The sequence below is a fragment of the Strigops habroptila genome, chromosome 5 (genome assembly GCF_004027225.2).
Source record: "Strigops habroptila isolate Jane chromosome 5, bStrHab1.2.pri, whole genome shotgun sequence".
Lineage (NCBI taxonomy): Eukaryota > Metazoa > Chordata > Aves > Psittaciformes > Psittacidae > Strigops > Strigops habroptila.
In genome coordinates, this window is record NC_044281.2 from 43,704,464 (window position 1) to 43,732,408 (window position 27,945).

Below are 27,945 nucleotides of genomic sequence, written 5' to 3' on the forward strand. Positions count from 1 at the left end.
GTGCACTCTGATGTCAAGGTCTGTCACTGAGGCTTTCTGCTCAGGTATCCCAAGAAGCTGATGACAGTCTGCTGGCTTCCTCTGCCCACCCTGGGACATTCAGGGCACTGTGGGCTATTGTCCTCTTTCCTGCTGTGCAAGTGAGCTACCACAGACCAGGATGCTGGGGCCAGGAATACTGCCTCCCAGTTGGTCTACTAGTCTCCACACTGATAGCCCCACCATGCTGCTTGTCCCACAACACTTTACAGCTTCTCTGTCAGCAAAACAAGAAAGCACTGCAGAACGATGTCTCATTGCCCAGACGTAGGAACCCTGCTCTGATTATTCTTTCTAGATTTGAGAATTGGTGCTTTATTCATACTTGTTTTCTACTTTAATGCCCAATAGATAAGAGTCCAAGTTAATTCAGCTTCATTCTCTGAAAGCATATTGGTCAAAGTTTGTTGTTTTCTAAACATTAACATCCAAGACATGTATCTGAGGTTATCTGGGATGAGTTGTGAAGATAGCAGTATGAACTTTTGGGGTAGTGGTGAATGGAGGAGACAGTGCTGAGTGTGTTGCTCTGGAGCATTCATTTTCCGTTAGCTGAAGGAGGCTGGCACTCAGCCTTTGCTGGTTTGGAGTTGTGACATGTTCATGGTATCTTCTGGGAACCTAGAAACGATAAAGAGGCATGAGGGAAGGAATGGAAACCAAAGGAAAGTGAAAATTCAACAGCAATATCATTGACTGGTAAACTAAAAAGACAAATTACTGATTCAGGTGAATTGGTAGAATCAGAATCCTCTTAGACTGATGCTAAAATTTCTGCTTCTGAAAGAAGTCTGATGTGAATGTCCTTCTCTGCACACGACACCTTTCCTTTCTGACATTCCATGCAAATCCCCCTGGATGATATTGAAATACGAGTTGATAGTGTAATGATCTAAACATCAGAGGGAGATGTCTCTGCCACAGGGAATTGTTCCATTCTCTGGTAGGTGGGTGCCAATCCCACAAGATCACAAAAATGTCTTTGTAGTGACTAACTCATAAAAAACAGGGAATGCATACCAACTTGGAGATGATTTGTAATAGACAAGCATACTGAAATTCTTGAGAAAGACACTCATGCAATAATGAATAAAAAGTATTATCTTACTGAAGTTGACTGTTAATGGTGAAATGCCTCAGTTAGAAAAAGCAGCTTGGTAAGTAAAGGACATAAAATAGCAAACAGTTCAAATCATGGCAGTGTCTGAGAGTATCTCTTGATTTATACAAGGTCTAATGTTTGAACAAATGCATACCTCCCTGGAGGAACAAAGCTGTCTGTTGGTAAGTCCAAAGACATACAATGGCTTATGAATCACAGAATAACTGAGGCTGTAAGGCATCACAAAAGGTTGTCCAGTCTTAAGTCAGGATTCAGATATCTATCATCATGTCCCCTAAACAATTCCTCAAATGAATTAACTTCATCTTTGTTGGACACTAACAAAAGCTCTGCAGTGTCCAGCACATGTTGTATAGTGAAGAGTAATTTGGTATAGTGAATTTTGATACCTGAGGAAACAACATAATATTTGCTGTTGTGTTGCATTAACATTACACAAATACTCCAGATTGAGCCTAGGCATAAGCCTGTGCAACTTGAAATGACAATAAAGTAACGTTCGGCCCTACACATCTGCCTCCCAAGAGAGCTGGAAAGGAAAGTTTTCATTTGCAAATCCAGGCAGAACCTCTCACCAACATGAAGATATTCCACAGCAGTACAAGGGCACTTTGAGACATTAATCTGACAGTATTTTCTGAAGTTTCTTCCAAGTTTTTCCACATTTAAATATATCCTAGCCAAATCTTACATAAACTGGAGGGAGGGTCTTTTCTTCACTCTTTCCACACATACCTATGTTAAGAAATGCTGTTTGCAAGTTGTCCTGTGGTTTTGACTAGCATTCGAAGTGAACACCTATGTTAGTAGTTTCCAAACCGTGGTGTGAAACCCTCAGCGATGTAAGACTAATTGCAATGGTAGAGAGAAAAAACAATTCAGTAGCTTAATGGATGAGCCACCAAGGATGATAATAACAGTAATATATGTGGGCCACGAATCTCCTCTGCATTAATCTAAATATTAAGCACCTAAACTTTTAATTATTTGTGTATTTCTAAATGAACGAAACCAGTGAAAATATTTATAGTATTTGTAGTCTAAGATTCATACATTACTATTGGTGATATAGAATATATTACAATTATATTGTTTATAGCTTTGAGAATGATACCAAGAATGGTGTATTTAAATGGAAAGGCATGCAGGAGGCTTTTCATTTGGAATTTTTTTGCAAGAAACTGTAATCTCATTCAAAAAATTACTTGGTGGGAAGTGTAAGAAAAAAAGGAGTGCTGGAAAGAGATAGTGAAAGAATTAAGGGTAAGTTTTTCTTAGGAGAAAAAGACTAAAATAGCTGATGTGAAAGCGGGGAATACAACAACATTGGCTGAATTTACATTGTGGGAAACCAGAGAATAAAAGAGCTGTTTAACCTACAGAAAGGAAAAAACTAGCCCAACAACATCATCATCCCATCCTATCTTATCCCATCCTATCTTATCCCATGCTATTTTATCCCATCCCATCCCATCTTGTACAGAGTTACATTTAGGCTGAAAAGCACAAGACAATTTTAAACCAGAAGTCCAGAAAAGTTTTAGAACAGCAAAACAAACAGAACACCAAATTTATTTTGAGATGACGTTTGAGGAGAAGCTTGGAATTGGTGTTCTTTGAAAGAAGGCCTCTTCTAGTGATACTTTGGGTTTTATCTCATTTTAAACATTTTTTCTCTTATTTAAACTTCTGTTTGTTTTTTTGTTGGTTGTTTTTTTTCCATGAAATGAGCTCTCAAAGTACAAGTTGAAGGATTGTCCCACACCCCAGGACCTCCATGGAGAGCTTAAAAACCATCAGATCCCAAATATATGACATATGGCAGAAATAATTACACCTGAATTACTCCTGGCAGATACTTGTGTAGCCTGTTCGTATGAACCTGCAGTGATGACAGTTCCACAGCCTCTTGGTGCTTAACTCTTCCTAACATTTTAACTACCTTCCTTAACCAAAACATCTTGCATTAACTAAAATCTTTCCCGCTGCGTCTTCAGCCTATTTCTTCTTCTTGCTTCAGCAGTCCACAGTAACAGCTTCCTTACTGCCTCTTAGTAGCAGGAAAGTTACACTAAACTGGTACTGTATCTTGCTTCAGGTCTCTAGTTAAAAATAAACAGGCTGTTCTTTTCATCTTTCCTGTAGGTCGCATTTTCTAGACTCATGATCATTCTTGTTCCTCTCCCCAGCATTCTTTCCAGGTGGCCTGCATCCTTCTTGAAGTGTCACTCCAAAATTAAACAGTACTCCAGCAAAAGACTCCACAGTGTCAGATAGTGCAGAACTGTGTCATGTATTTTCCAGACGATATTTTGGTTTACACAAAAATAGTTTGGCATTTGCTGTTAGTGAAATTTCCTTTAAAAATAACAGGTCAGGTTATTAAAATACCTATTTCATTCAAAATGCCTTTGATTAGAAGATGCTTTAAGTATGAAAATGCATCCAAAATGAAGGAAACCGATGAGATTTGGTAGGCCTACCTGAGTATATGAACCTGCTTTTCTAATCTCTCTTTGCTTGTATGCTTTCTGTTTCAGTGAAAGCTGAAAAGTGTTACAAAGATGTTGTGGAAATGAGTTGATGAAACTCTTACATTTATGCTTTGGACTAATGAGATACTTCCTGATGAATTTACAAAACAGGTTTTCTAAATTGTCACACATTTGTTGTGCTTGAAGGAAGACAGAAGGAATTTCTGGCGAAATTTCCGAACTTTTTCTGTCCCCTATGTGTTTCAGATGATGCAATTTTAGAAGAATTTTATAATGTGAGAATTATTTGGCCAATGATTATACTATTTATTGTCACAGTGTTAAGTCAATCTTCAGAAGGTATTTTGTCTCAGAACTAAATATTTTAAAACTGACTCCCCTTTGTCTTATAGTCTAATTCTCTTTGAAAGCAGCACCCATTTTTATCAGCAACATCAATGAGATAAGCATCAACCAATCTGTGTAATGGCACTTTAGTTAAAAAAATAGTAAATAGAAAACTTTGTATGAAAGTAGAACAAACCAAAAACATTTGAGATTATTAAAAGCAGATGTTAGAAGAGTATAATGGATTCATTCATAAAAAATCTGGACATTTGCCAAGTTAAAATATTTGTCAGTTGAAGTCCTATAGTGAAATAAATACATAAAGTCCTAAATAGTCGAACCTATCAAAATTAAAAATACATAGAGATATAAAATTTACAAGTGTCTCACAGATGTTCTTCTATGGTTACATTTTTAAACTATGTAAATATATTAAACACATCACAATGATATGATACTGAAAAGTGGGAATATGGTAGGGGGATGCCAAGACAAACAAGCTCCAAAGATTGTCAAGAAACTCCTAAAAGAAAAAATAACTTGCAACTTTAGCCATTGCAAAGCAAACTCCAACAATTTTGGGTTTGTGGGGTGTTTGTGGGTGTTTGTGAAAATATTAAAATTCAATTGCAAAATTAATTTATGTAGAGTCAGATGTACAGAATTTAAGTCCTTAGGACCTAAATTCGGAGACTCGAGTTTTGTTCCCTGAATACTAGATAACAAACAGCCAATGGATTAAAAAAAATGACCCAGGTCTTGTTCTTCCAGCATTCTTAGAATAATGCTTTTCTCATCCCCTTGGATAGAAGGAGTATTTAGTTTTCTAGCCAAAGTGGAGCAGCTTTAAAGGGAAACACTAGGAGAGAGTTACCCCAAAATATCTATGGACTGCTGACTGGCACATGCTGTTCAAATCACTGGTAACCATTCAACCACATGGAGACAATTTTTGCAAGAAAGACTTTGTGTTCAAGCAGTTTGAGGAAATAAACATTCCTGTAAGCTTATATACTTTAAAAAATGAGTAATTCTAAGAAATCCATCCATGTGTGACATAGTGGAGATAAATATTTATGCCAACAAAGGACAGTTATTAAGCTCCAGTGAATAATTACTTCTGCAGAAAGGAAAAAATGCCTTTCCTCTCTGATGGTTTATGCATCTATACTAATTATGTGACTACATGTGAGTTTTGTGGAACTGTGAGAATGATCCTTGTCCTGGCAACAGTTAAAATACACCAAGTAGACAGAATGAACTAATAACTCAATTAAAGAGTACAGTAAAAACTCACGTTACATTTTCGGTAAGATATTGCATAAGTTGTTGCAAAATTGACAGAATATTGCCTACAAAGTAACACTAATCTTTACTACTTTAATTATTTTTTCTTTATAATTAAAGTAACTGAGCATTCATAAAGGCTTGTTTTAGTCTTCTATGCTTATAATTATTTCATTGGCATACAACATAGCACAGATATTCACACTATCTAATTCTGAGCATCTAGTTTAAGTGTGCAAATTAAGAGGCTTTCCATTAAGTGAGACTCCAATGAGCATTCACAGCATGCCCACTGTTTTCTACCTGTTTTATTTTAAATCCCATTCATTTGTCCATCTCATAACATCTTAGAGTTTAAAAATTATTTTCAGACCCCAAGATGTACGTAGGCAGGTAAGGAATTTTCAGAAGGAAAATACTCCCAGGAGTTTGTGCACAAATACTTGAGAAAATCTTGCCAGGTACCTAAATACTTTGGAAAAATTTGCCTTATCGGGGGTCATTAAAATGTCTCCTCCTTTGTGTTCTTAATGCATTGTTTCCAATCGATATTCCTAGTAGATGGATTAAACCAGGAATTTAATAGACCCAGGGTGGAACGGAAGTGGGGACCCCAGCATTGCATCAATCCTTCCTGAACTCAGTACTTTGGAAAACCTGGAGGCCACAACTTGTCACGCATTTTATCCAGCAGCTACAGAAATGACAGATTTGGGGCCGGTCCTCCAATCCAGGGCAAACAGAAAATGCTACAGGGGCTACCTGTTCAGGCTCTTTCTCTGCTATTCCCTTCAGATCCCTTGAGTCAAAGGCCTTCAAAGTTCTGGGTTGCAGCACTGCTGCACTGCTAGCAGCTCATTTTACGAAACCCAAGCTAAGGTCTGCTTTCCTCCTCAGAAGCACATACACCTGCATCTACCCTGTGACAAGGCGTCCACCCACGCTGTGAATCCCAAGCAAACAGAGGTCCCCTGCTCAGAACTGCAGACTGATGTCCTAGGTCTGGAAAACGATGCGAACAGTTTAGGACAAAGCTCTCCCCGTGCTGCGCCTGAGGCTGGTTTCCCAGGAAGCCTGTCACCAGGCACACGGGACACTAGGTACTCCCTTCTGGTACACTCTGGAGTCAAACCGCTCCACTCATCTGGGCAGCTTCAGCATTATGCACTTTTCTGTTTTCTAACCTAAAAGCTATCAGCCATTACGTACACCTTCACCCAATTTCTCCCTCTATGAGGAGAGAAATCTGTGTCTATCAGGAGAGCTTTCCTCCTGCTGTATGAGGAAAGGCTCAGAGAGCTGGGTTTGTTCGGCCTTGAGAAAGGAAAGCTCACGGGAGACCTTATCACTATGTTCCAATACTTAAAGGGTGGCTACAAAGAAGATGGAGACTCTCTGTTTACAAGGGGCCACATGGAATAGATATGGGGTAATGGGCACAAGTTACTTCTGTGGAAGTTCTGACTGGACACAAAAGGAAAATTTTTCATACTGAGAACAATCAGCCATTGGAATAATCTCCCCAGGGAAGTGGTGGACTCCCCAGTGTTTGGCACAGTTAAGATTCAGCTGGACAGGGTGCTGGGACATCTAGTCTGGGTCATGCTTGGCCTAGAATGGTTTGACCAGAGGATCCTTGAGGTCTCTTCCAACCCTGTGTTCTGTGATTCTATGATTCTCTACTACTTTTCATTTGCTTTGTTATTATCTCACTCCTCATTTTGTGTGATTTTGTAATTGAATAGAGGGATCTTCCACAGAGATGCCCTTTGGTAAACCAAATGTTAGCCTACTATCCTAGATGCTGCCGTGGTAGTGGCGGAATCTGCCCTTGGTCTTACAGTCACCTGTCAGCTCAAGGGCAGTACCTCCAGTCCCGTAAAAGCTAATCTTACACATTAATCAGCTTTGCAGTATTATGAATTCCTTTCTGAAAACCCAAACTGGTGAATATGGTGATAGCATACTCAGAGGATTAGTCTCAGCAGTCATTGCTTAAGATGTCCCTTTATGTCTGCAACACTCATTTCCTACCCCACTGCACATTCATTTTCTCTCCTCCCTCCCGCTGTCTGCTTCAACTTCTCAGGAAATCAATTTTCTGTCTTTTCCTAACGCCATGGTGACTCAGTATTTTACCAGCTTTTCTTCTGTCTTATTTCATTTAGTATGATGTATTAGATCTCTGCCACTCATTTTCTAACCTTCTGTGAAGAGCTAGGCTATGGATTTGCTTATATGTGTGGGCACAGTTCACATCCTGTGAGCTCAAGAGAAACAAACTGGTGCCTCTGATCACTGCCTTACACATGCAATATCACGATTACAGCATCCTGTATGGTGCTAACTCATATTCTTGGCATTGCTTTGTAATCCTGGAAATGCCCAGTTGCACAAGTTGGCTGGAAATGGTTTTATAATGGTATGGATTATACCTGCTGCTTTCAAAATGGCAACACTTGGAGCCTTTCCTCTAGGTAGTCCCTGACAATCACTGTCAGCATCTTCACTAAAAGAATGACCTGTTTGCAATCTAGACCTGTGAAAAGAAGCAATCCCCAGCTTTTGCAGTCTGACGTACAATACTACTGAGTCAGTTATTTGCTGTGGATAACACCACACTTTCCTTTTCTAATTGTTCTGTGCTTTAGATATTTATTTATTTCCCATGGCTGTGAGCCACGGGAAGTGTTGGATTATTTTGGTGTATGTGTGTTTTTATGGAGTTGGTATTCTCCTTGCTTTACATCTTTTTTTAAGGTATATTTTCTTTGTCATCTTATTATAAAAAAAAAATGGTCTGTCCTATTCCATAGTAACATCTCTCTCAATTAAATAATTTTTACATGACAGTGGTCTCAATTTCCTCCTCTTTACATGTTTATGAAAGTGCCTTTTTGCTTTGTTCACATACTTGGCAGACCGTGATCAAATTTCATTTTTATAGTATTTTTTGTCCTTGTTTTCCATGCTTTTATTCTGCCAGCTCCCAGTTTTGGGCCATCTAGCATGCCATTAGAATAATTCCCTCCTAAATAACAATTCAAATTGGCAAAGCAATCTCTTTCAGAAAAGATTAATTCAATTGTACAAATATGTCTATAAACTATAGTTCTTTTAAACCTATATCATATACAATATGTAAAAAATGGGTAACAATAACCCAGCTAATTGCTGTTAAACATTCTTAGTCATTCTGAGGCTTCAGCAGCATTACAGCTGATACTCATTTGATATTTGTCTTGCTAAAAGAGAACCAACAGTAAATATTGCTAAATACCATTCTGGACACTGCAGAAAAAAATGTCACAATGGGACTATAAGTGGAAAATTAGAATCTTTTTGTCACTTCAAGATGAAAAGGTAAAAAGGGAATTCTTGCAGATCTAACAAACAAGTAAGTCAGAAAGATTTCTTTTCTCAGCAAAAGGAGTCTTTAAATAGTACCACAGAACATGCCTACTGGCATACGAATTTCTGCACTTGAAGGTGTAGATACATGAATATACAATTTCAGAAAAACTTTGCCCTATCACAAAGTGTAGCTGATTCAAGTGACAAAACTGTGACCTGTGTCTGGGCCAAAAGCACGATGAATCCGAAGTCTAAAATTCAGTATCTTAAAGTATGCAATTCAGCCTGAGGGGGGAAAAATAATCAAAGGCTCTCCTTGATAGCATTGCCACAATGGATCACCCCAATGAAAACTAGGCTAATTTTTGTTTGCTTGTTACTCAAGCTTTCCGTATTTTTTTTTTATATATGTGCTTCAATACAGGTGGCATATGTGTGTGTTCTGATACTCAGTTGTTTGCCGAACAACTCCAGGTATCTTAAAGGAATCTTAGTCCAAATTTAGCAGAGTATTCGGAAAGCCATCAAGCTTGCAGTCTAAGCAGGACTGTGGCTGTCATTCCAGGAACTGTCCTCATTGAATATTAACAGCTGCATCAAATAGAAAAAATCAATATCCCAAATTTAGAGCACTGTAATGAAGCTGTAGAGCAAATGAATCATCATTCCCCAAAAGCTGGGATGATACAAATCTTACCGAAACTACTGAATGTTGAATATCCCACACTTGGATGTAAGACCATTAGTGCCTGCACACTCATGCTGGGAAAGGTAATTACTGAGAAACATTTGTGCAGAGATCCAAGTAAAGAAATAAACCCCATGAATTTTCTATTTGCTGGCCAAACACAAAGAAGAAAACATAAAAAGGAATAAAGTCGTCTGTTATTTCAACATAGAAAGTGATTTTTTTAGTGAATCAGACCGATTTTGGATCACGTTTTTTATTTTGAATACTTGTTTTTCATTTCAGGCTTTAAAACAGTTTAACCATGAAAAATGGCTATTTTCCAAAATGTCTGAAATGAAAAATCAAATGGTTTCATTTTCAAAATATTTGAGCTCTTTCGATATATTTTCGTCTTTGCCATGACTGTTTTTTACCCGAATTTGTTAACAGTTTTCTCCTCCCTAAAATTGTTAGTCAATTTCCTTGGTGAAATAATAAAAATACTGTATTCTAAGGCTGCCTTTGGCTGTGAATAACATCACACTAGACATTTCAAATGTTGATTTAACATGAAACCATAATGACTTGTCAGATTTAACCAGAGTATAAGGGAATATAAGCCACTTATTTGAAAGCTGGACACAGCAAAATATGCTCAGCCAGAATCAGTGGAGTAAAAAAACAGTGTTTAAAAAAATCCTGCAAAAATTAAACAGACCTCTTTAGAGTTAGTAACACTTTAGTTGGAAATTAACTGAGCTAACAGCTGTTGTGTCTTTATCTTCAGGAGTGCTTCATGTGCAGAAGCATGGGAAGAAATTGAAATACGAGTTCATCCAAAACAATTAAGCCCCAGCTTATTTTAAATAAAAATAAAAATGAAAAAAAAAAATTAAAAAGAAAAGAAGAAGAAGAGGAAGAAGAATTAAAAGAAGATGAAGAATTAGAAGAAGAAAAAAGGAGAAAGAAAAAAAAAACCAAAAAAAAAAAAAAAAGAAAAAGAAGAAAAGGAAAAGGAAGAAAAAGAAGGAAAAAGAAAAGAAAAAAGGGAAAGAAATAAAGAAAACCAACCCATGAAATCTTATATATATATACCATGGAGGGCCTGTCTGTGGAAATATGTCTGTGGAGAAGGAAGTGGGATTTCCACAGAAGAGTAAGAGACAGCCATGAGTCAATCCTTGGCTTCACATTGGGCCTTTCAATAACAATAAAAAAAGGGCAAAAGAAATCAAATTACATGCAAATATCTGCAGGCAGTCTATTCAGCATTCTGCAACTTGGGCTCTGCCAAAAGACTGAAGGATGGAGGTAGAAGTTGGGAAGAGAAGTTGCGTTCTCTAAAAATGTGAGCTTTTCATGTTTGCTTTCTCAACAATTTTCCGTTAGGTTTGTTAAAGCTTACAGAAGGTAGAACTTGGAACATCAAAACATAATTTATGAAGTCTAGGGTTTGTCTGAATTGGGGATTGAAATTAAATGACAAAAATGGTGGTGTTAATAAACTAAATCTTATACATTCAATTCTCATTAACAGTTTTTCAGGCAAAGTGATCCTCCTCCATCATTTAGAGTTCTGAGTTTTTCCAGTAATATGCCAAGGCCAAAGCCATATAATACTGGGATTACTTCACTTCACAGACATATCCTCTACATAAGCAATTCTTATGTTTTAATTTACACATATATACTTTTTAATTTATCTCAGCTGTACCATGGCTTTCTATTTAAAACAGGACCTTATTTGCTTTACAATCAGGAGGTGTTGCTTTCCTGAAGAATGGTATGTATTAAATAAAATTTGGAAATTAAAAAAAAAAGGGGAAACCTCACAATCCCTTTCAAAAAGCATTTCCAGAGACTAAGGCACTTATTTAAACATTCCTCAAAAGATTGTCTTGATAGAGTGTTCATTCAGAAATCCTGCTGACTACAAAGTTTGGCAAGAAACATAAAAGACTTTTTTAAAAAACTTTTTCATATGGACAGTTTCACAATCTGTCATTCAGGCCAGAACAGACCAAAAAAACATTTTGCCCTCTGTTACAGTCTATGTTATGGCCACTGCTTACCCTGGGACACACCTGGCAGTTTCAGAGGCAACGCTTTTTTATTCCTAAAGAATATAAGCTCAATCAATTTCTATCCATTAAGCAAATAAAATAAAAGCATGGAATAATACTATTGACAGGCACATCTCCTCTACCTCCTTTCCTACTCTCCTTTCCCTCTCATTTATGTCTTCTTCATGTAAAATGGCCCACACACTGGAATTTGTTCTGCCAATATAAACCAGTAATTCTCACTGAAACACTAACACTGTTATTTGAAAGAAGTATTCCATTAACACACAGTGATTTATAGCCGAAGAACTGGAATGTGATTCAAGCCTAACAACGTGCATCTTGGATGATTTCTTCTTCATTGTTTGCTATCTAGCGGTCATGCTGGGACTATTTACTAAATCACTGCATTGCCTCATAGCACTGTGTTCTGGGATACATGTCTTAGGGAAGCTGAAACATTCCCAAGTCCTGCTGGACGTATTTCAGAATCCTTCCTGTAAATAATGTAGACTGGTATAGAGTATTTATTTTCATAATTCTGCTTGTGTTGAAAGTGGATTTGTGCATTTATAAGAGGTAGGTATTTGACATCTAAAGGTGCTGCATGTTATTAACAGGTATATTTTTCTCTCCTGCCTTGCTTGGAAAAAAGACTGAAAAGAGGACTATGTTTTGTGATGCCCAAAATGTAGGTCCCTTGAAACAACATGTGGAACTCCCTCATGATGCTGAGGCACCCTATACCACATCAGACAATGAAGCTGTGTTTTGACGAGCGCTTTAAGCCATGCCATGCTGGCAGCACTACTGGTATCAACTGTTATTCACCCCTGCTGAGCCACTGACCCTGCTGCATACCATCCCCTCCTGGGATGGCACACTGTTCTCTGACCACAGGATGGAGATTGGAGAAATGAGCCAGCTAAAACCAAGTTTGTTCAGTGTTCATTTTTAAGATGCGTCATTTCCCAGTCTGGATTGCCACATGGTTGCACAAACACTCTGATACAGGAGACATGGGATACAGGGAAATGAACGGCAGATAGGACAGCTTCTTTACAGACACCACCATCCATGTGTTCTGGGCATCTCTTTGCCATCAATGTTTGGCAAGCTACAGACTTTGGTATCTAAGCAGTGAGATCCAGAACTATCATCATGGTGATTTTCGATGCTGCTTAGAAGTCTGCATAATGCCCATCACCTACTAAGAGTACAATAACTGTAAGCTTCAGAGCTGCTCCTCTCCAGGGCTTGGCATTGCACCAAGATGAAATTTCTGTTTGCCTGGGGTTTGCAGGGTTTGGTTTTTTTTCCAATAGCTTAGTAGGAATCACTAAGGATGGGAGGTGGTACATTAATCATCATTCCCTTTAGCTGCTGGACAAAGTGCAAAGGATTGGGACACCTGGGTTTTCTGAAGAGAGGTCAAACCCATTTCTCCCAGTTACCGGAACAGTGTTCTGACCACATGATACTGGTTGCTCTGGAACCTGGGGTTTTTCTTCTCTCTCCTAGAATGTGTGAAAACTCAAAGAACACTGTAAAAAAGCATTGATAAACAGGAATAATTATTGTAACCTTCTTAATAAGGAATGCATTTGTGTGACAATGTGTGGACAGAACACACAAGCAGACCCATAAGCACCTAAATTCTTTGGTAAAAGAACCAAAATACTCTACCTCTGAATGTAATGCCATGAGATTCTTAACAGTTACTGTCCAGAAGCTGAGGTACGGTCAAATTGGTTTAGCACCAATAAAGGCAAGCTTATGGCTGCAAACCTTCCAGCTTAATCAGTGTATTTCCCGCTGGAGATGAGTCCTAACTCTATGCTGCCAGAAGCATCATGGTTTTCTTTTGAACTTTTCAGTTCAGATTTCTAAGCTCATCAAGAGTTTTTCAGACTTCTGAAGAACAAGTTTGCTATCAGTGCAGACTGCTCAGAGAAATCCCAAGAGTTTTAAAGCTTCTGTAGTCTACACTATATTTTACTCCTTGATTTTCCCCTTTAGCTAGGCTCTTCAGAGTTATGAAATCAATGCTTTTCCCTTTACTCTGACTTATATGTGGTTAACACTATAAATTCACAATGCATAGAAATCAATTAACGTATCAACTCTGAGTCAACTCCATTTCAGTTAAGGAACTTGGCCCAGGTCAGCATCTCCAATAAATTTCCTTCACCAAACAAGCACAAACACACTGTTCAGCTCAAATCCCAAAGCAGGCCATGTAAACAGATTGGAGTTGCTGCATTCCCTGGAGTTTAGAGAAATATGGCTTTTGCAGATCAGCAGTGACTTCCCAACATGACTATGGTTACTGGAGGACAGCCTGCCACTCTGACATTTAAATCTCAAATCTGATGTGCTTAGGTCATAACATAATCACCTCCTCCTCCCTAGCTACTCCAGCTAAACCTCTCCCTTTTACTCATCTCATTAGTAACCAACTTTGTGTTTATAAAGCAATAGTAAACATAGTTATCCATTGTCAAGGCAGAAAATAATAATAACAAAAAATCTCGAATACAGGGTCATAGTTTCATCCATTTATCTTAAAAAGCAGATAAGGACATTTGAAACTGCCGTAATAATTACCCCATAAGTAAAACTCCTCCTTAATTCTGTGGCACAAGGTGACTGCAGTCCAAGCAGTGTGCAATCCAAGATCCCCTTTGTATAGCCAATGAAAGCAAAAGTTCTGAAAACCTTGAGCTGCTTTTGCACAGGCCTTCTCAAGTCTGCACGCAGAGCCCAACCAATTTCACTGCAATGCTTTGCTGCTATACAGCTCCTGCTTTTCTTTGAAAGCTGCAGTCCACATCTGCAAAGCGACAAAGTCAGCTTCCACTCTTTCTCCAACTATTTGGCGTATTTTGAATTTTTGAGGATTAATTTCTTTAACATTCAGTGCTGACCGACTGCTAACCATACAAAATACTTTGGCCAATGAGTACAAGTCTGTTTGCAATTTTGAGGGTAACTTTTAAAAGATTAGTCAGCTTAGTTTTAAAGGAAACCTGAAAGCAATATGCTTTATTATTCTTGGCCTAGGACATAGACATTGCCCAAATTTTGTTTATGACTGCAATGCATCTATTATGAGTATTTAAACAGATAGTGAGTCTTGAATTCAATCAGCTGTGTCTGAATGGTTGGCCATAATCCAGGGTGCATTGTGTGCTCCTAAATCCAAGAGCTATTAGTGGAAGATGCTGTGGGGCAATTTCCTTTCATCCACTCGGGCTGAAGTGCACACGCTTTGTACCTGCCACTTGACAGCTTCCATGGGGAGAAATCCATCCTGTCTTAGCAACATAATCTGCATGACAAAGTGAGTCATACCAGCTCTCAAAGGATTTCTAAGAGACTCTTTAGTTACCTACATGAAGAACAATCATCCAGTAACCAGAGCCTTTTGCCCTCCCCCGCAATGAGGAATCAGTGCTTTCTCTTCCTCAAACTGATCATCATGGAAATCATAGTGGTTTTGTTTGTGCGTTGTTGGTTTTTTGTTTTGTTTAGTTTTTTGTTTGTCCCAAGGCGGCTTTTCCCTGAAATCTTTTTAGAAAATGAGTGCCCACTGGCTAGCACCACAACCATAAATCACCTCACACCAGTCCACATTTTACGACTTCTCTAAGTTGACTCACATGCTAAAGCTCTCCTGCCCTTCTTTCCCTGTGCTGCCACTAGCAGTTGTGGTCACAGATCTGGCAACTGATCTGTCCAAAGATGGGAGTTTTTTTGCGGGGGGGTACAGGAGGTAGTTGTCAGATTGGTGCTCCAATCCAACTCACTGAGCACACACTTATGTCAGACAAAGGACTTGAAAAAACCTCAAGAGACCTTAAATACTTACTGCAGAATAAAGTTGGTGTTGCCTATAGACCGCCCAACAATGACTTTGTTCCCAATTCTAGGTGTGTCTGTCATGAATCATTTTTATGAATCTAAATAGTGAAGGGTTTATAAATCAACCATGCTCCTCTAGGAAGCAGGATGGAGCCCTTTGCTTGATGAGAGATGGCTGACACCCCCTGCCCCGGGCCTCATCTCACCCCCCTGACCCAAGGTGGCACCTCTCTCTGAGAAGTGGTGGGCTGCTGCTGCCGCAGGGAAAGGGCCACATGGCCACCACTGCCACTTGGTTTTCCAGAGTTTCTCCAGAAATTACTTTTTGAATGAGGCATCTCTATCAGCAAAGGGTCTTTCTGTCACTGGATGGTTTATTCCTTTTGTCACTGTCCAGCAAAGAAAGAAGACCTAGCCGTTACAATACAAATGCATAATCCCTGAGAATATGGTGTAACACAGCTAAGTAAATAAAACAAATTCACGAGAATTAGCTTGAGGACACCAAGTCTTGGTCACTTCACAGAAAAATCCAGAGGCCAAACCAGAATTTTCCAGCCAAGTTAAGACATGAGTGAAAAGGAGGCAAAACCAAAGGGCAGTGATAGCCGACATGGAGCCTTTGTGCCCTCCCTGAAGACACAGACATGAGTGGCCTTTCCCAGCCCACCTGCTCCATACCTTTTCTGTGATTATGCCCTCTTCAAGGTCCTACACCTGGGTCAGGGCAATCCCAGGCACTGCTGCAGGTTGGGTGGAGAAGAGATTCAGAGCAGCCCTGCAGAGAAGGACTTGGGGGTGTTGGTTGATGAGAAGCTTAACATGAGCCGGCTTCAGCGTGCGCTTGCAGCCCAGAAAGCCAACCGTATCCTGGGCTGCATCAAAAGAAGCGTGACCAGCAGGTCAAAGGAGGTGATCCTGCCCCTTTACTCTGCTCTTGTGAGACCTCACTTGGAGTACTGCGTACAGTTCTGGTGTCCTCAACATAAAAAGGACACGGAGCTGTTGGAGCGAGTCCAGAGGAGGGCCACGAGGATGATAAGGGGGCTCGAGCACCTCCCATGTGAAGACAGGCTGAGAAAGTTGGAGCTGCTCAGCCTGGAAAAGAGAAGCTTGTGTGGAGACCTCATAGCAGCCTTCCAGTATTTGAAGGGTCCTACAAGGATGCTGGAGAAGAACTCTTTATCAGAGACTCTAGTGACAGGACAAGGGGTAATGGGTTAAAAGTTGAACGGGGGAGATTCAGGCGCCGCTGAGGCAGCGGTGGGGGAAGGCATCACCTTCCTCCTCGGTATTCCAAGGAAGAGAAGCGGCGTCGCCCGCGGGGACCCAGGGCCGTGCACCCCACCGCCATCCCGTCAGTGTGACCTGGCCGGGGGGGACCCGCCAGCCCCTCCTCCGCCAGCGGGAAAGCGAAAGCGAAAGCGAAAGCGTGCGGCCCCGGCCGCGGAGGGGAAGTGTCTCGGCGTGGGGCCGGAGGGGTTGTGTGAAGCGCGGCTCTGAGCTGCGGGCTGCCGTGCGGTGGGTGCGCGGCCGGCTGCCTCCGCTGGGCCCCGCGGCTGCTGTAAGTTGTGTGAGCTCCGGCTCCCGTCCTCAGTCCGGTGCGGGGAAGCCGCCTGCCTCCCGCCCGGCGCCTGTCGGTGCCCGCCCTCCCGAGGCCGCGAGCCTCGGGCTGTTGGTGGCGCTCGGGCTCGTGCGGCCTTCCCCGCGGCTTCTCCACTTCGGAGGGGGGTGGCCGGGATAGGCGCCCTGGTGTCGGCCAGGGAGGCGAGGGGCTGCGCGGGCTGCTGGGCTACGAGAGCTTAATGCGCGGCCGTGAGCCGCTTTTCGGTCCCCCGGACCGCAAGAGAAAGCGTGGTGGCACAGCCGAGACGGGCGACTTAGCTGTCGGCTGGGCTAGCCTATGGAGAAGCCAAGTGAAGGTGTTTTGCAGTTAGCCTACTTTCACTTTCCTAAAGTGAAACCGGTACATAAGTCAATAAATGCTCAAGGCCAGGTTGGACGGGGCTTTGAGCAACCTGCTCTAGTGGAAGGTGTCCCCGCCTGTGGCAGTGGGGTTGGAACTGGGTGGGCTTTAAGGTCCCTTCCAACCCAAACCATTCTGTGATTCTATGATTCTATAAAAGTACATATGTAAGTTTCAGAGCAGAAAAAATTAGTTGTGCAATGCGGAATCCCTCACGTGTCTGCCTTTTGTGCTGTGTAAGGAAGGAGGATTCAGATAGCCAACACATATCACTTTTCCCTATAAAATGATAAAACATTTACATTTAAAAATTCTTTTAGCTCAACACCGCTCCTGGTATTCCTTTCTGGGATTCCATTATGCTTGGGGGCGGGGGGGAGGAAAGCCAATATACACTATGGTTTAACTTTTTTCCTGTTCCCTCAGGTTTCAATGGATTTCACAAGTCCCCCACTATCTTTAAAAGATAATGGTTTTGTAAGTATTTCCCGATATGCTGCCTGGAAAAAAATCTTATTTGACAATAGTATCTTTGAATGAAGGTTTGTGCTAGCACCATTAGGACAGTGCTTCTGCTTCTGTCACCTTCCATCCCTTAGTACTTCGGACATTCTTTATTCCTGCCTCCTGTTTCCATAGGGAGAGCCCAATTTCAAAGTGCCTCCATCAGAGATTCTGGTAGAATTTTCCTGTCCTACCTCGCTCATCTGTCTCTGTTTCTTAGGGGAATTTTGCTTTTTCCCGATGCCTCACCTAATTCAGTTCCTGCAGTGTGGCAAGTAATTTGGATGGAACTTTCCCTGGGATTTCTTGCATTCTCCTTGTCGTGGTTTTTTTTTTTTTTTTTCCCTTCTCTGGGGCTGAAAACTTGTCTTAAACCATTTTATAGTAAAAAAACAAGTATCCTTTCTTATCAGCTTCCAGATGTGCATCCTTCTACTTTCCTCCACTTAATCCCTTGAGCAAAGGAATTTATTTTTTTTCCCCCCAGTTTTAAGTTATACGCAGATGGGGATTTCCCTGTTGCTTAATAGGTATTTGAAACTGGACAAAGTAGTGGAAAAAATTACTTTATATTTTATTGCGTTTGGGAAATACCGAGCATTACCAAGAGAGTTGACAAGATTATCTAATTTAGACCTTTTCCATGCCTAAATTTCATGGTTCACATTCAAGTTTTATGTAATCTTAAGTGAAAGGGAGGGATTGTTTCAACAGGTCTCTTTGGATTTTTTTTTCTTTTCTGCAGAATATTGCAGCCATAGAAACAAAACAGAACTGAAGAGATTTTCTCCCTTCTTGGTCTTTATCCAGTTGTAGTTTTCCTGTGCTTGTGAACTTCTGCCCTGAAGTACTTAAATTTTAAATGCTTCTTTTATCACCTTCCTCCTGCTTGATGTTACCTTTTGTTGTCCAATCTCCCTGAGCTTGGAAGCATCCCGTTTTGAAATTTTTTTCTCATTAGGCCTGTCTGTTCTTTATATGTTCTCTTAGAGGAACTGCTGAGAAAGCATATGGATAGACATTTGTGGGTTTGAGGGGCTTAGTTCCCTGTGGAAGAACATAGAGACAAGTTGATTTTATTATTTATCAAAATATTAGCCTGTTACTATTTTCAGTTGGATAGTTAGCAAATAATGATTATTCACCAGGATTCATTTTCTTAGGTTTTTGTCCTATCCAGCCATTAAAATAGTTCGATGATTTGGCCTAACTGTCTGAATGCGTTTTTTAAAAATGACGTGGTATATGCTATTCTCTGGCATGCAGATTCTGGGAAGATTTAATTAGAAAATATAATCAGTCTCTCGAAATGTTCGACTCGCCACATATCTTGCCTGCATAATGGGAGAAAAACAGCAAATAGGCACACAGGCAAAATACCTTGGACTTTCATTAAACTTTCATTAATGGACATACATTGGAAACTACCTTGGCAAAATGCTTCATCCAACAGCAGAGACTTTTATTTTTTTTTATTTTGAAGATTCATTTGAATTTTTTGGTGTGTCTCAGTTATTGCCTAATGGAGGGGAAAAACAGTGTGTGACACTTCTTTTTTCTCCAGATTACGACAGCCTCTGATCCTTTTGACTCGTCAGAAGATGAGATGGAAAGACTTGAAGAAGAACTGAAGAAATGGAAGGCAAGTTCTATAAAGCACGGAGAATTGTGGAAATTAGCTGAAAGATACTTGGAAGTCCTTTAGTTCGTCCTTCTAAAACCAAATCAAGTTTCCCCTAATTATGACATGTTTGTCTAACTTGTGCTCTATTCTTCAATGGGACATGCTTGTGTTGATCTCAGTGGTAGCTACACTTGTAAGTCTAAGAAAATATGTATCCAAAGTGTTATATAAATATATATTTATATATAACATAACATAATATATAAAGGGCTTGCTTAAGGCTTTGTTTGTTCCTGTGGAAGAAAGAAAAAATTAAAAATCTTTTTCTTTTTACTATCCAGGAAAGAGTTGAAAAAGCTGAAAAAGCAAAAGCTGACCTTCTTCTGTGTAAATTAAGTGCAGATGAAGAGTTCGTTAAAGCAGAGGATGACCTGATAAAATTAAAGAACTTACAAGAGAAACAGCATAAGGACACTATTATGTCTAGGGACACCGATGAGGTATGGAGAAGGCTTACTCATAGCTGTTTGTATCTGGGGAGTTATGAAGAAGGTGCTGATTAGAGAAAATAAGAGTAATAATTCCTTTTCAGTTTAAACTGCTTTACTGGTTTGCAGATTGACTAGAATGTTCTGCATGTAGTTTTTCAGTGGCAGATGAAGAACCAGTGCAATAAAATAAGTCTTATGGCAAGGTTGGAAGAGTGAAGGCAAAACTGAGACCTATTTTGTATAGAAGATGAAGACTGACAAAACCAGTCTTCAAAGATGAGTTTCAGTTTTGTGTGATGCAGATAAAATTGAATGGGTTGATTCCACGTCTTTGTCAATTCCCAGAAGTCACAGTGCCCAGGGGATTAGCATTTCTTAAGTGACAATGAGCTGGGCAACAGCCAGTTTGAAGAGGGCTCTTCAGACTGATTGGTTCTAGAAATAATTGATTGGTTCATTGCCTTAATGCGCCATGTGCAGTCTTCGGTACAGTAACAGGGTGAGTTTCCATAGGCTGTTAAAAAGGTGGTTTCAGTGAAGTTTGGTTTGCCCTGTAAATCACTGATGAAAAATTACGGCTTCAACATTACAAGTTATTAAAATATAATTAATAGGTTAAGAATATTCAGGTTGGCATGAGATTTTCTGAACGTTGATTTTGTTTCTCCAATCGTAAATGTCTGGATTTCATACTCAGAAGAGGTCATTATCATCATCTGGCTTTTGTTTTACATTATCTTCAGCTGAAGGAAACTGGTCTGTCTCAAGTGGTTATTTAATTTAAAGGAGCCACCTTCTAATCGTGGATGGCTGGAGCTGACTACATCTGCTGTGTTTCCTTCTCATTCTGTTGTGTTCCCTGTCCAGGAACTACTGGATTTAGTTGTGTGGGCTTTATGCCCATTTAGGGCTGACTGGTGTGGAGGAAGTACGTAGCAGATGAGGTAGAAGAGGTGTTCGCTTTCTCTTTGAAGAAGTATAAAGAAGGAAGAGTAGCAGTGTGTCAGAAACTGTCCTCACCAGCTAAACTTTTCAGAAAAGGGAGTAACGCTTCCTCAGATTACAGGTGGTACCAGAAATAAAATGTGTGTTGACATAGGCTCTGACCTTGCACATATAAGGAACTGATGTAACTATGGAAAGCACTGTGCAATTTATGGTACACTGTATGTGCTTGGAAACAGTAATGCCTCTTTTCAAAAACCCTCTTACTGTAATTTACTTTGACTGAAACTGCTCCTTGGTGAGCGAATTTACCTTGCAGATAATAAAGCTATGCCAAAAATGTATTGTGCATGGCTGTCATGTAGACTAATGAAAAGTTAAACCAGTTTCTAATGTCTACAGATTTTGTTGAAATATAATTTTGTCTTTTGTGTGTTTAATTTTGCGTTTAATACTTTTTGGGATTTAGAGAGAACTTTATGTTCTAAACCAAGAAAACGCTGAGCTGAAGAGAGAGATTGAAAAGCTTGAGGAAGACTTTGCAGAATGTAATGCAATGCTTTCACGGTATAGTCAGGTAAAGTTTGAAATACTTCACAATTTGTCTTTTGGAAGGGCACATTTTTATTTTGTCAGTTCTAGACCGTTGGGGCCAGTTGTTTGTCATTTGAACCTCTACTGGTTTCAGTATACAGTATAGCTTGAAGTTATATCTTCTTATTTTACCCGGCAAGATAATGTGAAGCAGGCTAAGGATATGGAAAAAAATACAATATGTGGGATACTGAAAACATGAAAGGAATGAAGACAAGCAGAAAATTATTCAATGGAAGACACTGGAATAAAAAATACACAATAGCATTAGTAATTTTCAGGTACTCTCAAGTTATATTTCTTGGGCAAGAGGATGGAAGAAAGGGAATAAGTCCATTATATGGCAAATGTAGAATTAATTTTAGCCTATATTGAGCTTGACTTAATTACAGTCTCTCTCGTGTTACTTCACATGAGAAATTACTCAATTTGCAGCCAGATAAATATAAGTGATACTAAACAGATTGAAATTCAGGATCCAAGGTGTCTTTTGGTGAAACTGCTGCAGATTCCGAGGTGTTCAGAAATTGCAACTTCTCTCATGGAAATTTCAGCTTTTAAAAACCTGTTTTCATTCCGAATTGGAACAAACCCAAATATTTTGGGGAATTTACTGTAAAATGAAAACTGTGATCATTTTTTGTTTATATAGAGATTGAAACTCTAGCCAAGTGTTACCTTGTTTGATGATAACAACATTACAATAATAGCTTTAGCTTTCTGAATTGCATTTCTAAGTTTAGGAGATGTCAGTAAAGACCAGCCTCCTAAATTTCCTATGCAGTCATTGGATAGGGCAAGGCTCCTCTACAAGGAGATTAAGTGTGAACAGGGGCCTACACCCATGTCAGAATTATCTTTAGGAAGTCTGTCTCTTTTTCCACGCTTAAGATGCTAGTTTTGAAGATAGGTGGCAGGAATGCTTTAATTGCTCTGGTTATTTTATCTCAACACAAACAATATGTTTCTTCTACACAGGGTTTTTTTTTTTTTTAATAGTTACATAAAGGGCAAAAAAGAGTTATCTGAAACTCCCTCAAGTCTATCAAAGCAGCCTTTCCTAAACAGTATTTTCCTGAACAGTTTTAATCTATCCTAATTATAAAATACTTGGATATTCTTATCTGTTTTACCAAGATGGCAACATACAAGCTCTGTATTAGCAGTTCCCTTTGCTATAGAGCAGTGATGCAATTAGGCAAAAATAAATGGCAACACAAGTGACTTTGATACTTGCATTTTGCAAATTTCAGATACCAAAAATATTCTACTTCTGCAGGTGGAAATCCCTGTGGACTTCAATTGAATTTTTACTCTGTAAGGTCAATTTCAAGCTCAAAGTTAATCAAAGGGAAAAAAAAAAAATCCCACCTAATTGACAAAAAACACAAGAACAGACAAGTTCTTTAGTTTAGTTAGAAGAGTAATACCTGTTTTATGAGCCATTACTTCAATCTGCTTGACTGTTAAACTTTAAAAAATGATGTGTAGCATTTCAAGGGAAGACTACCATTCATTTTTCTGTTCTGCAGTAAATTACAGAAATGATTCTTTTCCTATCTTCATTCTAAAATGTTAGATTAATAAAGAGGTAGCAGAAATGAAAATGAAGTTCACTCACATGGAAGACATGAAGGATGATTATCAAGATATGAATACTCACTGTTTTTTTGATGTAACTACAAAAATCCCATTCAGACTGGATCAAAACCAGGTGCTGCTTACTTTTGAAGATGAAGAAGGTATGATGCGTATTTTAAATATAAAATTAATGTCTTTGATGTATTTCATTGCCAAAGGGAAAAGATTTACATAAACATTTTGGGGAAAAAAAAAAATCAACAACAGGCAAAGAAAGAATACACAGAAAACCATTCACTATTATGATACCAATCAGTAGAAAAAAAATTCTTGCAAGTACGCTGCATGTTTTTGTTGGATTACCAGATTTCTGCTCTTAGCTAATACAAACAATACTTGGTGTTTGAAATTGGGAATATGTTTCTATCTCACAGAGTATTGTCAAGAATGATTCAAAATGTTTTGACAGCAGAATTTGCTTGCTTTCTTTACTCTGGGCAGTACCTTACTCTGACAGCAGTTAAATTGGTTAACTGAACACAGCAGATGATGGGTAGATCTGAGACAACAGGGGGATGGTGCAGCCTAACCTGCCTGCTTCCTGCTGAGATGCTTGTTGTTTGGGCAGCCTAGTGCCTGCCTGCAAGGAGCCTGCAGGCACTCTGTGTGGTGGTGGGTAACTCAGTTACACATGCAAGTATATTCCAGATACAAAAGCTAGGGTCCAATTCTTTTCTTACAGCTAAACTCTAACATTGCTAATCGGCATTCTCCATACCTCGTAGCAATGTGGTTTTCATCCGCATTGGATGAAAGGATATTTTAAATGAAATACAAGAAGTCTAGTATTAATATTTGTTATAGTGAGAGCATCTTTTGACAGCATAAAGATTTTACTATTCTATACCACTCTAAAGATAGTATAATATTTTACCTATTGCCTATAACCAGTGAGATTTAACAGAAATAGACGATCCTGAAGACACGGATATTGGGATCTGGTTGCCTAACTGTTATTTATTTCTCTGTTATTGATGCAAAGGAGATTTTGGTTAAGAGACGAGGGAATAGTTTTGAGTTTATAGTGATTAAACAAGGCTTTTAATATCTGAAAACTTGTGATTTTCCTTAGTTGCCCAGAGACTGATAAAAATCGGTAAGCATACTGTGAACTTGGACAACAAAACAGCAGATATGAGAGTGATGCCTTTTACACTTGAAATGGGAATCAAATTTAAGGTAATTGACTGAAATATGAAACTATAAAGATAGGAACTTGCAGTACTTAAAAAGCTTTAGGTTTATGGTTTTGCATGTTTTCACTCACAAAGCGCACAAAAAAAAAATTTTTTTTAGCTCCATGTCACTATTTCTGGAAAGAAGATTAATGTTTCAGAAGTACCTGAACTGTCCATTCCTGAAGACTGGATGAGAGAAAAATTAGAGCTGAATTTCTACAAATCTGAACAGGGAGGAGGAGAAGTTGAAAATGTGGACTATGACAAGCAGTCTAGAACAGCTGTTATTACGTTCCTCAGGCCTGGAGGTATAGTACGTAATATGTTGTTGGCCAGATGTAGAGGCCATACTGTCCATTCTGTGTAACATTCTATGCTATATTATATTCTGTGTTAACTTAACCACTGAATGTAGCAAATTCTTCCCACGGCGAGTTAAGCAGATCAGGAAAAACATGTGGGTTCACTCACACATCTGTAAATAAAGTTTTATCATATTCTTTTTTGATCAAATATGATTGATTGCCACACCTTGAAAACTGTGTTCAGTTCAGGGCCCCTCACTACAAGAGAGATATTGAGATGCTGGAGTGGCTCCAGAGAAGAACGACAAAGCTGGTAAAGGGTCTGGAACAGAAGTCTTATGAGGAACGGCTGAGGGGACTGAGGTTGTTTAGTCTGGAGAAGAGAAGGCTCAGGGGGGACCTTATCGCTCTCTACAACTACCTGAAAGGAGGATGGAGTGAGGAGGTAGCTGATCTCTTCTCCCAAGTAACGAGTGATAGGACAAGAAGTAACGGCCTCAAGCTGCGCAAGGGGAGGTTTAGATTGGATATTAGGAAAAATTTCTTCACTGAAAGGCTTCTCAGGGAAGTAGTGCAATCACCCTCCCTGGAAGTGTTCAAAAACCCATAGAGATGAGGCCCTTAGCGACATGGTTAAGTGGTGGACTTGGCAGTCCTGGGGTAAAGGTTGGACTTCATGATCTTAAAGGTCTTTTCTAACCTAGTTGATTCTATGATTCTATGACCTGATACACAGTTTGTGAGCTTTATTTCTTTCTTAACTTTGTCAAAACCCTCTTTTTTCCTTGCATTGCTAGACACATTGCGGAAAAAAGAGAATCATGAAAATGTGTTTGATTTTAGCTCTTGTTTCATTACAATGAAGTTACACAGGCATTCAGATTGCCCAACTATATGAAATTCTTTGAAGCCACATCCATTTAGAACAGCTGCTTTAGATTTCGTGGGTATTTAATGATTTTGCTTTTTTGGAAATGCCACATAAACTTTTTGAAAAATGCATATGAAGAATCTGCAAGTGTGCTATCATATATTAGTTTCTAAATCCATATAAGAAAGATTAGTCTGTTCTTTGATACTCTTATAAAATGCATTTTAGATTATATTACTCTTACTTCTCTTTCTCTCATTCTCCATTACAGCAACTAACAGCTTTGTGAGATGTACTGAATATCCTTTTGTTGTAAATGGAACGTGGTATAGGCTTCAGGTTTCCCCAGACAACAATGTAAAATTGGAAAACTTTCAGGTAAAAGAATTGAGTCCAGGCTAACCCTGAATAGAACAGATGCATGGGAAATGCAAGATATAGGCAGAATTTTCAGTTCTGAGGACTGCAGAGGCTTTCGTGTCATGCACTTTGTGAAACTTGGTAGTAAGTGTGAGTCTGCAATATGCTGCTCTGCTTATAATCTTATGTTTTGCAATGTGAAAGCTGTAATTTTAATAGGATGTGCATGTCTTTCCTTGATCAAACTGTATCATTACTTACCATAATGTCTGTGCTAGACAGGAGGCAGATACTGAATCATTTGTGAAGTAGGTTAACAGTAGACACAACATTTTTCCAGAAACAAAGCACTGTCATGCTTATCCCTAATGAGAATGCCTTGATGATAGTCTCAGCAGACACCCTTCTTGTTCTAGGAAGCATTTGCTCATTCATTTTATTTCTCTTTCTTTCATTCATTCATTCATTCATTCATTCATTCATTGTAATCAAATCAGTATTTTGTATATCATGAGGCCTTTATAGTTAAAGCATTCGCTAAAGTGTGCATGTTTAGGAGATGCAACAGCATTCTTTGCAGGTGTGTATCCTGTATTGGCGTGGATTTTTATGGAGCAATGCTGTCTAGAGTCATCAGGGGTCTCCAAATCCAGTGTGTGTGTGTGCATTAAGGAGTGTGGGACACACCAGTTAAGGAGGCAGGTGCATTGCCTATTGAACTCAGTAGTGTACCAGAGAGTCCTCCTGCTGTTTTAAGTGACAGAAATATAACCCGCTGTTCAAAGTCTTAAAATGTAATCAAAGATCCTAGCCATACCTGACCAGATATGTTTGTTTCCAGTATCTCTCAGCTCCTTTCAATGTACATACAACAGTTTTTGTGTAATACATGTTTGTTTTTCTTTCCTCAATAGCTCTATTGTGGCATTTCTAAGAAGACCATTCTGTTGAAAGGAATTAAAGAGATGGAAGATGATGAAGAAAGTGTGCAGGACATGATTGAAATCCATTTTCAAAAGCCTAGTAATAATGGTGGGGAAATAGAGAAAATCAAATATGTATCAAAAGGATTAACATGGGTTTGTTTTGAGGAGGATACTTAGAATGCCGTATAGGAAAATGTAAATTGAACTCATGAAGTTCTGGTGTTTTGCTTCATCAGAGGCATAGGAAGTTATGCAGACATTGTGCTTTAATGTTCTGATATGTATACTTGAAAAAAAGGAACTACCTGCTCTCCTGATTTGTGTAACAGCACAGACTTGGCATAGAAATTCGATAAGACTCATTGCTTCATGTTCTAGAGGTTCCTGCTTAAAGTCAAAGAAAAAGCCTTTACAGCACTTGAAACTTGTGCTAAGATTGCCATCTGTAAATTTGCAGATTTTGTATCTTGCAAATTTTAAATAGTTCCCATACTCCAAAGTGGGATAAATCTATTTATTACATTTTGCTTATAAAAGCCATATGTAATCCCAATCAAAAGCCTGTTCACAGACCTGGTTTTCTGAAGTGCCATAGTTTCAGATAGTAGCTCTAACACGACACCAGTCCTGCTTAGGTTGCTGTGTGCCACCATAACTCAAGTACCTGAAAGCAGTTACCCTGTAATTACATAAAATCTCCATCGCCAAATGAGTGATAAAATTAAACTAGAAAAAGGGAAATGGAGAGTGCAAAATCATCACAGATTCACTCAAGAAATCGTACCTTATAAGAAATGCTGTAGCAGTAATACTGCTTTTAGCTGTCGAAATGCTGTTACTTCTCCTAGGATCTGGTGTAAATTGTGCTGAGCTTCTGTAAGTTAATAGCCTGGTTTATTGTTTGTTTTTAATATTTGATTCTGCAATTAAATCTTTCCTCATTTTTAGTCATGGCTTTGCTTTCTTTAGAGTTAAAAATTGAGATGATTCTTTATCAAAACCAGATTGCTTAGCAAAAATGCGGTGGAAGCAGTGAACACTGCGTCTGGGGTATGTATTTTGGTGCAGGCAGCTGGCCAGGCTGCTGGCGCGGGCGGGTGTCGAGGGAGGTCAGATGGAAAAAGGCACATAGAGTTTAGGGCAAATGAATTTTTCAGTGTGTAAAGTTACCCCTTTTGTTTCCAGTTCTTCCTTCCAGTTCTCATTCTGAAAGATCTTTGAAATAAAATGAAAGTGCAAAGTCAGAGGAAGATTTATTTTCCAAAGAGGAATGTTTTTCCTTTAATGCTGTTGCCGTTTTTATTTGCTACCCTTGGGG

The 27,945-nt window shown here is 39.2% G+C and overlaps 1 protein-coding gene across 2 annotated transcripts; it reads left to right on the forward strand.

The window, feature by feature from the left end:
- Positions 1-16,662: 16,662 nt before the first annotated feature.
- NMI (N-myc and STAT interactor) lies at positions 16,663-27,877 on the forward strand. 2 transcript variants are annotated; one of them, XM_030487264.1, is made up of 10 exons: positions 16,663-16,786; positions 17,615-17,665; positions 19,257-19,334; positions 19,658-19,816; positions 21,222-21,329; positions 22,926-23,088; positions 24,060-24,166; positions 24,284-24,473; positions 25,613-25,719; positions 26,616-27,877. In XM_030487264.1, exons 2-10 carry the CDS (start codon positions 17,621-17,623, stop codon positions 26,802-26,804), a joined length of 1,146 nt encoding a protein of 381 aa, XP_030343124.1. In that variant the 5' UTR covers positions 16,663-16,786; positions 17,615-17,620; the 3' UTR covers positions 26,805-27,877. The 2 variants fall into 2 exon arrangements, with proteins under 2 accessions (XP_030343124.1, XP_030343123.1); XM_030487263.1 differs by lacking the exon at positions 16,663-16,786 and adding an exon at positions 17,009-17,132 and having other exon boundaries at positions 17,609-17,665.
- Positions 27,878-27,945: the final 68 nt, after the last annotated feature.